The sequence below is a fragment of the Haliotis rufescens genome, unplaced genomic scaffold (assembly GCF_023055435.1).
Source record: "Haliotis rufescens isolate VD_foot unplaced genomic scaffold, xgHalRufe1.0.p SCAF_5, whole genome shotgun sequence".
Taxonomy (NCBI): domain Eukaryota; kingdom Metazoa; phylum Mollusca; class Gastropoda; order Lepetellida; family Haliotidae; genus Haliotis; species Haliotis rufescens.
Window position 1 is genome coordinate 27,766,930 of NW_025964223.1, and position 12,824 is coordinate 27,779,753.

At 46.4% G+C, this 12,824-nt stretch overlaps 1 protein-coding gene across 1 annotated transcript in view; it reads left to right on the forward strand.

Moving 5' to 3' along the window:
- The window catches only part of LOC124110348 (nuclear migration protein nudC-like), a 38,839-nt gene that overhangs the window by 13,095 nt on the left and 12,920 nt on the right, over positions 1-12,824 (forward strand). The window contains exons 5-7 of the mRNA XM_046469649.2: positions 3,908-4,018; positions 5,696-5,764; positions 6,601-6,726. Of these exons, the coding sequence (XP_046325605.1) occupies positions 3,908-4,018; positions 5,696-5,764; positions 6,601-6,726 (306 nt within the window). The remainder of the gene's footprint in view (positions 1-3,907; positions 4,019-5,695; positions 5,765-6,600; positions 6,727-12,824) is intronic.

The window sequence follows — 12,824 nt, forward strand, 5'->3', positions numbered from 1 at the left end:
TCCTCGAAAGTTCGTGGACTGCTTTGGAAGAAATCAGCACAGGACCACCATGGTCTCCTGCACCTTTGACCAGCATTGCACTGATTGTGAACACGTATCCATGACCTTTTCAAGTTTTACCTACTTATACTACGCTAGAGGGCACACTACAGCTACCCTCTCTCATTACCATCTTCATGCAGGCATTGGATTGGCCAGTGGAAGACATACCTTTTGAGGGACTTGCTCTCAACTTTGTATGAGACTTCGAGGACTTGACTCAATTCTTATGCTTGCTACGGGCTCCCTCCTCCTTATGTGTCGTTATGTTATATTTAGGAGGCTGGATAGCACCCATCCCTTTTGTTTGAACTCTTTTGCCAACCTTGGTCATTTATGAAACTCTTCAACAGTAAGGTTCAGGAGGTTTATGAAAAATCTTTCTCCATTGCCTAGGCTGAAGCTACAGTTCAGACTTTGCCGATGTGTATAACTCGCCTGGGTACCCAATACACATGGAGGATGCCCTATCAACCTAAGGCTAAACACCTACTCCAAACCTTCAATGCAGGCCACAACTTCTCAGGTTTCTAAGGCCAGATCGGCAAGGGGCCACACTCAGCCCTCCTCCTCGGGCGCTCGGTACAGGGCCACAAGACAACACTCTGGCTCCCTGCACGGCAGGCAGATACTCCTTCCAGGGTGGGTGACTGGGATCTTCCGCCTTTGGTCTTCATTCCTTATGACTCTCCTGTCGGCAGACATCCCCATCGGTTCTGGCAAAGCTATGACCAACTCTTTTCTCTGACCGCTGGGTCATTCAGACTCTGCTATATATCGGTACCTCGCTTACCCTTACTAGCGCAACCTCCTCTCACTGTATTGCTGCTCCAACTACCGTGCCCGAAATAACACTTGGAGCTCGTCCCCAGATACGTATTATTCACAATCTGTGTGTCTTCAACCGCAACTTCTTGGACACGCCACAATGGTTTTGGATGGTTATGCTACCGCTGCCCCGGTCTATCATTCAACCTGGCGACTTCCTGGCCTCACTCGACCTCCAGGATGCCTACCTGCATGTCTCCACTTTTCCAGCCCATCGTCAGTATCTCCATTTTAAATTGGCTGACAAGTCCTACTGTTTGTCATCTCTGCAACCCAGTTGGTTTTCACTCCTATTACCAAAAGCCTAGGGACATTCCTACACCAGCAGGGGATCCCCTTCAGCTTGTACATTGTCAATTGCCTTATGAGTGATTCCTTGTCTCGGCTGCTTCAGACAGATTGGATTTCCGTTTCCTTCAGCAGCTTGGATGGCAGATTAATTTCAACAAGTCAGAGTTGACTCTTTCCTGGACCCTTCACTTCATCAAGTGACTATTCAAGACACATCAAAGCCTCCTCTTTGTTTCATGGCCACGGTGGAACTTCTGGTCCAAACAGGCTTGTCATCTGGACTTGAGATACACAGTTGGCAACGCCTGGCGCAGGACTCAAAACTGCTGTGTATGCCAGCAGTTATGTCGTCTGCAGATTTTCTCCAGCTGTGGTTCGATCAAGACACACCCGACGACGTCTTATCTCTCTCCCACTACGACCCTACCTCCACTGATGGACCCTTGATTCAAATGTCTTTAACAGGATATCTTTGACCAACTTCATTCCAACTCGTCACCTATTGATGGATGCATCAAAATGAAGGGTGGGGAGACTATCTTGGGAATCTCTGGGCTTCAGGACTGTGATCCACCCCATTTCTCCATTTGCACATCAACTGTTTGGAGTTTCAAGCAGTTTTATTGGCCATTCAGACATGGCAGCCGATCTTGCTGGGAACTCATGTCACAATTTATCATTACATCAATCGGTTGGGATCCACTCACTCACAGTCTCCTGGATCTCACGTTCGCATTCTACCGTCTCATAGACTACATTCTGTTGAAGGTGAGAGCTCGCCACTTCTGGGTGTTTCCAACATTCTTGCTGACACTCTCTCTCACCCCAGTCAGTCATGGCCCCAAGGAGTGGCAATTGCCAGACACAACTGCCCTTCTACCACATCCCTGTATGCCCTGAAGTTGTTGTGTTTCCAGACTTATTGCCATTAATACGATATGGATCCTACTTTGGCGACAACTCCACTCATGACAGACTCCTTCGCTACTTCTGACAGACTGAACAGCTGTCAGGCGGCACCATTTGCCAGTCATGTTTCAGCCATATTAACTCGGTCCTTGGCACCTCCCGATCTACCTGTATCACCACCAGAGGAGGTACATCTTGGCTTAATGTGGGACTTTATTGCCAAAAATCAATTGCCTGGTCAGTCTGATCACACCTTCACAAACACCCTGCTGACTAACATTGTAGGTTCTGGTGACACATCCGCCCTCTTTGTGAGTTACCCTGTTATATTGACGTATTGTTTTTGGCACCAACATAAACGCCTTTTCCTACCGACATTTGAGGAGGGTCGCAGGAATATCTCCAAAATATGCTGTCATTTTGGTCACGCTGCTCCACTGTTCAGGCTTACACCCATTTCAGTATGGATCCGCCTGAAGCTTCCAATCCGATGGAATTCAGGTGTTGGCTTCCATGATGGCCATCCACACCAACAGCTCCATCATACACATCGTCTAGGTTTGTTTTTGGCGTACCGATACTACTTTTGCCAACTTCTACCTCTGGGATCTGTCTGTTGAGGATATCGACAGAGTCCACCAGCTGGGTCCTCTTGTCAAGCCCAACAACCTGTTGCCCCTCCACATCGCTGTGACTTGGTGGGAACAGGACTGCTATCAAGGACAACCATACCAGTACTCCTGCATGCTTTCTGCGGATTGACTTAACTCAGTACTAATGATACTATGTATCGTGAGGGCAACTATGGTTTCCAATATTTCGAGTGTCTCCAGTTGCAATGTAATTTCAGACCCAGCCTTACCTGTAATCATGCATGTATTATGGGACTTGTGAAAGTTGAACACACCCTGGGGTTGGAGACAAAGTGGCAGTCTAGTCTAGTCTGTGCTCTGACCCAACCACTAAATGGCTAATAGGGATATGCAGTTGATCCAACCAACTGCCCTACTGTGGGATAAATGCACCAACTTAACTTGTTACCTGTGTACTGGCAATCGTGGGGAAAAGTGATGAGTAGTACAGGAGCATGCTAGGAGCGTGAGCGTGTGTTCCGGTGATTGTTTTACATTGTTCTACACTGTTATATGATCGAAACCAAGAAGGAATATTGCATACTGTTGTGTCAGGATAAGTATTTATATAAGGGGAATACTCTGATTCCCAGTGTTTCATATCCAATGCATCTTATATTTTTATGCAATATTCTTTCTTGCTTCAATCGTGAAACAGCGTAGAACAAATAGAACATTCACCCCAAAACACCCTCCGATTACTTGGATTCCCTATGTTACCAGCATTTCTACCCATGAGGATCCGGGTTATGATTGATCTTCAGCAACTGATACTTGTAAGAGGCAACTAACGGTTGGTCAGACATGCTGACATGGTCATCATATCCCAATCGTGTAGATTGATGCTCATGATGTCAATCACTGGATTGTCTGGTCCAGACTTGATTATTTACAGACTGCCATCATATAGCTGGAATATTGATGAATGCGGCGTTAAGCAACAAACAAACAAATCTAGTACGTCTAGGCTTGTCAGCACCTGTGCACAGGGGTTCATCAAAGTGGTAATGTCTGAGACTTGCATCTCATCAGGCTTTCCTTCCAAATTTGGCTCACATAACTGGAACACTGTTCAAAGCGGCGTTAAACCCGATTCACTCACTCACTTACTCAGATGGTTCTAATGTTGATACAACAAATTATGTGTGGTGGTCCTATCAGGCTGCATCCGAGATTCCTGCTTGATACTTACCTTGTTTACCTTGCAGTCTGATGATGATGATGAGGATGAAAAGGACAAAGGCAAGCTGAAACCCAACTCTGAAAATGGAGCTGACATGGAGCATTATCGCTGGACCCAGACGCTGGAGGAAGTTGAGGTAACCACTGGTCATCCATTTATTGTTTATATTCTCAAGGTGCACAAGTGTGAGTCATCAAGAATATACTATAGAGTGTCTAATTAGGAGATTAACATACCGTATTCGACGTAATAAGCGCTCCGCTCTAATAAGCGCCCACGGCGAGATTTGCTAATATATTGGCTAGTGAACAATCCCAATTAGCTACCCTTCTGACCCCTGTTCTCATATAATACGCACCCCTTCCTTCCCCTATTCACCTATAATACGCACTCATGTGTTATATGCACCCTTTATTATTGGCAATTAAATTCTTGAAAAATACATCTGTCGTACATAAACATTTCAGGCTGTCAGCATAAACCATGAAATTTATCTTTCAACTTTTTCACCATAATAATATTCTAATAAGAGACCCCTATTTCTATTTTTGAGACAGCCCTAGGCGCTTCTTACGTCAAATATGGTACTGTGTTTTCATTGTAGAGCTAGGTTACCTGTAGATTTAACCTCGCTAATTTGAATTTGGAACGGAACGCGCAGCGCACACATGCATGCTCATCACATTATAAGTGAGCCCATTTCTGGTGTCCCCTGCCGTGATATTGCTGGAATATTGCTAAAATATTGCTAAAATATTGCTAAAAGCGGCGTAAAACCATACTCACTCACTCACTCACTCACTCATTATAAGTGAAAAAATCTGGAATGCAACGTTAAACCCCATTTAACCTCGCCTATATATCATACAAGTACTCATCAAATCTACAAACAAACAGTACAGTACTTACTGGTTTCAAAAATATATCTGGTACTTGTCAACTCTGATAATAATCAGTAGTATTGTACTCAAATAGTTGAAAAGTTATCTGGAGCACTGTGATAATTTTGCTACTGACCCCTGTTCCATAAAGCGATCGTAGTGCCATAACTGTCTTAAGTCTATGTAAAATAGTTACAATCACCTCAGCGCTACGATCACTTTGTGGAATGGGCCCTGCTTTGTTAATCATGTTAAATGTACATTCTACCATGACATTGAAGAATGCTTGATTCTGATTGGTTAAAGAGAGGTTTCCTTTTGCTACGGAAACCGCTTTGAAATATATTAAACCTTTACACACAAAAACCGTGCGTATGAATACATCCTTAGCCTACATATCGATTCATAAAAAAGGGCTGCCGATTTATCCCCCATAGGAACATATCAATATTTCCTCTGTTACACGCTGGGTCTCTTTCACAAGCCAGGGTGCTGTTGTACAAAGCGATCTTAGCACTGAGGTGATCATAACTCACATACCTTAGCATAGACTTATGACAGTCATGGTGCTAAGGTTGTTTTGTATAACGGCACCCGTTAGTTGCCTTTTACGACAAGCATAGTTGTCTTTTATGGCAAGCATGGGTTGCTGAAGACCTGTTCTACCCCGGATCTTTACACATTCTCTAAAGAGACATATTTAGACATTTGAAACCTGGTGCTAAAGCACTCGGCGCCAAATAAAAATAAGAGGTATCTTCTCTATCGGGGGACTACATCAAATTTCAAAACACAGTAGCTTTACCTCTAAATGTGAATCTGTATTTTATCATGTATGTAAGAAACTGTATCTCTTCAGAATGGTTGCATTCATCATCTTTTATACATATGATTAATTCTGCTTGATAATGTGAGAAAACTCTGGATTTCAGATAAAGATTCCGTTTGATGTTAAGTTCAATCTCAAGGGGAAAGATTTGGTTGTAGACATTCAGAAAAAGGTAAGTTACAAGTAATTGTTGTCAGTGTATTGATTTAATCATGTTTACAGCATGTGTACCGGTGACCTAAATAAATGCAAGTGTGTGAAATTATGAGAGACAGTAGTCTCACCACAAACTGTGTGTGCACACACACACACACACACACACACACACACACACACACACACACACACACACACAGGAGGTTTAGTGTTCAATTCATTCACAACATCAAACACGATAGTCTTGTATTCAAGTATGTATCATGTACTGTATATGACAGGTAGTTATGATTAACGTGATGAAGACTTCTTTGTAATATAAGCAGTGTCATGAAAACTATTCATCAAGCTATGTTGTGTCATGTACACAAAGTCTCATTCACGTAAACATATATAGTTTGGGGTTCATATCTTCCGTATTCTTCAGTTGCATCCGTTGCCTAGTGACAGGGCACATTACCAAAATACAATCTTTATTAATATGATTACATTAGCAGCACGACCTTGCATTACCTGTATAATGTGATTGTATGTACTTGTTTGACTTTCATCAAACAGGCTGCTATAAGATGAATATATTTGCCATTTGTATAAGTGCCCCAATAGGAAAATGCCAGTTAACAATAATCTGGACCAGTATCCTTGGTAAATGTAAGAAAAATTGTTTAGAATTCTTGTTTCTATTTAACAAGAATATTTTCTGTGGGACCAGTCATAATTTTGAATGTTACACGTGAAACAGTCAGACTGTCGTTTTCAATTATTCCATGAGGAAGACATGGCAAACATGTTCCAGAATCAACAGATTCTCAATTTCTCCACTAAGTAGTAATTATTCTGAACTGATTGCAGCACCTAAAGGCAGGCCTGAAAGGTCAGCCCCCTGTTATTGATGGAGAGTTGTACAACAGTGTCAAGATGGAGGAGTCCACCTGGGTCATCCAGGACAAGAAAGTACTGGTCATCAACATAGAGAAGGTCAGTGAATATCCAATATCCATCGTTTCATGGGGGATGCAGCCAGGAGCAGAACATGTCAACTTTTTAAGGTCACAAAATGAGATGAATGTGTTTTTTGACAAGAAAAGCAAAGTTTTTTGGGTTATGTTTTCTTTCTGATTTCTTGTGAAAACCACAGTGTCCACATGGTCACTGAGCATTTGCTGAGACTGACAGAAAGTGGTTCACTTCATTCAGATCAAGCCTGTATGTCATCATTCACAGTGATTTAGTATGTTCCAAGTTGAAATTGCATCCAACAGGACAAAAATCAATCTAATGCAATTTCATTAAAAATGATAACCCAAACTCATTGTGAAACTTTAGTTTGGTTCAACACTTTGAACTGAGACACATCCCATTAAGGGTCACGCCAGAATGACCTTTTGCTAACTTTGACCGAACAATGAAATGACTAACAAGACTAACAATGACTAACAAGAAGTTGACAATCAGAAATCAATTTTCTCAAGCTTTACAACACCAGTTTAAAACTGGCGACTTCCATTCCAGACAATGCTTTGAATAATACTGATTCAAAATTTAAATACTGAACAAACAAAAATGATAAATAGATGGCCGAGATTGTATGGCAGTACTTTCCTCGGGCTATGGAAAGTCAGTTCCGTTTGTAATGTTTATCCCATTGAGCATATTTAAGCGAGAGATTGACATTGTTTTTAATGGAATCAGTCATACAGTCCCTTCCTGTCGTAGGTAACGATTTCGAGGTTGCCTGATTAGAAAACACATTCAGACTGTCACTTTCCTGATCTGGTAAGCGATACTCTGATTGGTCAGATGAAAGGATGTTCTGACATGACCCATAATTGGATGTCCTCAGGTCTTTGATAAAGGGTAGCGAGAACTAAGATTTGATTTTCATGAGATTGTATTTTGATCCTGTCACAGAGTTGTGCTCCAATTATCAGGGGTGTCATTAAACAAGAATAAAGTGATAAAAAAAACGTGGTAATAGGTTCACAGGTTAATCATTGACAACAATTGGTACCAATAGATGACAATGAAAGAATCCTATAAACCCAATCTGGGCTGAGACAAATTACTGATTAATTACATCAGAGCAAATATTCATGTATTACAGTAATAAAATGAGAGTAGTTAAAAGAACACTTTGTCAAGATACCGTCCAGATTACAATTAAAACCTGAGTCAATTAACTCAATGCTCTGAATGAATGAATGGGTGCTCACTTTACTCAAGAAAATACAGTACTAAGTTTAGATCAATACAACCAGAGTAAGTCAATAATAGATCAAAGGTGTCCCGTAACCATTTACTAACAAAACCTGAGTTTCGAACGTGACCACCTCGTAGCACATCGACCCATACAAATGGCCTAACGAGTCCCGGGGGCGAAAGACACAAGATCTGACAGAATACATATACACTGCTCGCAGACGTCAGATACAGTGCTGAACATAAGCTATCCAACGGTACCATTAAAGATTAACAAGCTATGTACAATTAGTGATGATGCAGAAATTAATATAAATACATGAGAACTATTAATCTTCATATATCTACATATAATTACATTAAATAATACGTTACCACTGTTATACCTATAGGCTGTTGTCTCCCCCAACTGCTGCTTTTGCGAAATCTACCACAGAGATCTCAATTACCTCATGCAGCACTGGCGTAGCCACCTAGCTGCCATGTGACACCCTTCACTCGTCTCTTCGCTTGCTCTAGCAAGACGTACAATAAACTGCTCAAGCGTTCCTGTTTCTCCGACCATTCGGTGATATTTATTACTGTTTATTCTCTCTAATAAACTGTGCTTTTACGGGGGGTTTGCTGTAACTACGCTTGGAAATATATTTCCCGCCAAAAGGAAATATTTTTCCCGCCCTTTTTTCTATATACTTGCGGGGTGTCTCGTATGCACGTTGCGTCTTACGTTCCCCTGTTCTAGTATATCTTGGGGTTTTTACATCACTTATTCCTCTATATGTTATATGTGTATGTTCTATATTCGCATTGCTCGTTTATTTTCTGGTGAAAATACTCGTTTGTGACTATTTGTGGTGCGTGTGTTGTAACCATGTTTTGCTCTTTGTTCATAGTACAAACAAAATGTCTGACATGGATGTTTCGCCGTCCTCCACCCCCTCTACCCCCGCAACCAGGAGCTGCAGGGTGTGCCGCAAGCGAGCGCTACCGGCTGTATGTGCAGTCCGTTTCCACCCCTGTGGTGGCCGGCTCGTCCGGTCGGGGTCCCCTTGCGGGTACCACCACCACGGCAGCGGCGGATCCCTTGGCGGCCCATGGGCTGTCCGGGGATTCCGTCGCTGCATTACTTGCAAAACTTGTGGACTCCAAGCTGGCGGCCTTATCTCAGGATACGCCGCTGGCTGTTCCGTCCCTGGCCACTTTGGTGGCAGCGAGGTCGGACGCGGGGTCCACCGGTACGGCGGCGGCTCCCGTGGTCACCGGTCATTCCCCCGAACCGTTGCTCCCGCTATCGGTTAAGGACCGCGTGGCCATGGTTTATGACCTCTTTGAGGACATGCCACGGCCCCGGCCGGTACCGCGGGGAATCCACGGCTCTGTGGGTTCCTCCGAGGTATACGATGAGCCTTCCGACACGGCTTTCCCCGCATCAACCTTGCTGCGCGGTATCAAGCCTTCCTTGGAGAACGCCTTCGCGGCGGCCTCCGGTCGGGGTCTCCCGTTGCCTCCGACGTCGTGGAGAAAGGGTTTATTCCCGGTACATGACCTTGCCTTTCCCGAGACTGGTCCTACCGCGGAGGCCCATGTTGAGCGTTTGGGTGTCCGTGCCCCACCGGCTGCTACGGTAACGCAAGCTACCTTGCACCAGCTGGCGCCCTCGCTCGGCACTCCATGCTTGCCATGTCTCACGGAGACACTCACTTGGCTGCAGCGGCCAGTCTGGTCGAAGGTTCTCCCACGGACCGTGACCAGCGCATTTACAACTGCCTGCTCAGTTTAAATGCTTCCCTGGAGTACGTTGCTGAGGACTCTTGGCACACACTTGCTCTTGTTGGGTCCCTGCATAGGCGCCTGGGTGCCGCTCCTAACCGGAGCGCGCCCCAGGCTGCTGCGGCCGGTAGGTCTGAGGGGTCGGGTTCTTCTTCCTCTCGGAAGAAGCCCCGCCCTGAGGGCTCCGGTATGGGCAATCAGCTGCGCTTTCGCGGGAAGACGGGGAACTGGGGGAAGCCCAAGTCATCTAAGGACGGCAAGGGCCCCTCCAGGTGACTCTCATTGGAGGGGTTCGTATGCCGACAGCGCCAACTTCGGTTGGCCCTTAGGCGAACCCGAGTCACTTGGCCCTGGACAGTTGCGCCTGCCGCAGCCTGTCCGGGCCCCCCTCTCATTCCCCAGTGGGAGCCAGACTTACTGGGAGAATTGGGAACAAGGGTTCGACGACCCGTGGGTGGTCAACACGATTCGGTACGGCTATCGGCTCGATCTCAAAGCGAATCCGCCGCTCACCGTTGCCCCGTCGGCAGGTTTCTATTCGGAAACCGATTTTCCCATCCTCGCCGATGCCATCGGCAGGTTGGTGGAGAAGGGGCAGTACGGGAGTTAGCTCTACCAGAAATAACACCGGGGTTTTACTCCAGGATATTTCTCGTTCCCAAGTAGGACAGTGTCGAACTCAGAATAATTCATACGTCCGCTCCCTGGCTGTTCACCCGGTTCACCACCCCCATAGTGGGGTTCCTCCACAGGAGGGGTGTCAGGTACTTCGCGTACCTGGACGACTCACTAGTTGCAAATTAAATGACGGACATGCTGTCTCGTTAGCTCGATTTTGCACTTTGGCTCTTGGAGCAATTGGGGTGGATTGTCAATCTCCCCAAGAGCGAGTTAACCGACTGTCGACTGACACGGTGACCCATCGCCTCTTTGTCCCCCCAGATCGGTGGCACAAGATTCAGGCGATGATTGCCAAAGTCTTAGCGGTGCCACAGACTGTTCACTTTTGGGAACAGCTGTTAGGGCTACCTGTGTCCGCCCTGGACTGCACCGATCGGGGTCGTCTCCAACTCCGCCCGCTGCAACGGTTTCCAATCCAGTTGTTAGCACAGGAGGAGAACAGTGCGACCGTAGCCCTCGTAGATCGGCTCTGCCCGCATCTGGAGTGGTGGACGGTCCCTGACAATGTCTTATCAGGAGTCTCTATGCGGCCCTACCGGGCCACGTTGAACCTGTATACAGACGCCTCTCTAGTGGGCTGGGGCGCCCATCTAGAGGGGGAGGTGAGCTCGGGGCTGTGGTGCGTAGACGAACTAGGTCTTCACATCAATTGTCTCGAGTTCAAGGCAGTGATAAACGCAGTCAATCACTGGAAGCATCGTCTCGTCGACACCTGGCTCATGCTGGCGACCGACAACACGACAGTAGTGTCCTATGTGAACAAACTGGGGGGAACCCACAGTCACTCGCTACTCGATCTCACGTTCGAGTTTTACGCTCTGGTGGACAGTGTCCCGTGCCAGGTACGCGCCCGTCACATCCCAGGTGTGCGGAACGTACTGGCCGACGCTCTATCGAGGCATGGGATCCGAGCCCCACAGAGTGGATGCTCAACCCAGTAGTGTTTCAGTGGCTGTGCGAACGTTTGGGTCCTCCGATGGTCGACCTGTTCGCAACCGGGTTCAACAATCAACTCACGGACCATGACCAGCGCATTTACAACTGCCTGCTCAGTTTAAATGCTTCCCTGGAGTACGTTGCCGAGGACTCTCGGCACACACTTGCTCTTGTTGGGTCCCTGCATAGGCGCCTGGGTGCCGATCCTAACTTCCTTGTTTGTATCACCAGTCCCGGACCCAAGGACCATCGATCACGACCCAGGTCACGCAGTCGCCACTCCCACTGCCTGTGAGACCGGATCTCCTGATCCACCCGTCAGCTTCATCCAAACGTAGGGCAGTTCAATCTGCACGCGTGGATGTTGTCACCGAGCGTCTGAGGAGTAAAGGTTTTTCTCGTCGGGCGTCTCGGGCATACGTTGAATGCATCGTGATTCTACCCAGAAGGTGTATAATGCACGTTGGGTTATTTTCACGAAGTGGTGTTGTAAACATCACATTCATTCGCCAGATAAGGTATCTGTGCAGGATATTGCTCGTTTCATGTCTTACTTACGAGAGACCCGGAAACTCTCCGGGGGTTCCATTGCCAACTATGTCTCTTCCGTTGCTACAGTAGGGGACGTTGCTATGGGTACCAGTCTCTCATAAGAGCTGGTGATTCGGGGTATTATCAAGGGTTTCAAACAGCAAGATCTTCAGAAAGGCCGCCTTCGGGCACCGGCCTGGGATGTTTCCTTAGTGTTTAAATCACTTACGGAAGCTCCGTATGAGCCCTTGAGTAGTGCTTCGTTCCGGCATGTGACTTGGTAAACAGCATTTCTCCTCTCCTTTGACATGGGCCAAACGGAGAGAGAATTCACTGTAAGATCACTCAAGGAAATCTTACATCTTACTGATACTGAGGACAGGTCGCTGTGTCCGGTTAGGGCCCTTAAGTATTATCTTAAGGCTTTGAATGAACACAGACAAGGGCGTGACCGTCTGTTCATATCGGGTAACCCTAATCGCACTGCTGACATAACTCGCAACTCGATTGTGTTATGGCTTTGTTCTGTCGTCAATCTGGCGTACCGGTCTCGGGGGTTACCGGTAGCGGGGTCAAACCCGCACGAGATCAGGGCGCTAGCGGCAACATTTGCCCTACACTCGAATATCTCTGTTCGCAGAATATTACAAGGTTGTTACTGGCGTTATGACTCGGTATTTGCCAATCATTTCCTCAAACAGGTCGCTGATGACGACGTGGGGGGTGTGCACCGTCTTGGGCCGCTGATCGCGGCGCAAGCGGTCACCTAAGGGGTGTGCCCAGCGCAATTCCGAACTCCTCAGGCGTCAGACCTTGCACGGTGGTCAATCTGGGTCGACTCCAATGTTCCCACTGCCGTGGGTACAGGAGTTGGGGTCCCGCAAACCAGCGCACTCACACCACAGGTGAGGGCGGCTTTTTGTGTGCTTTGTCCTTATTTGTATTTTGACAATTATGTA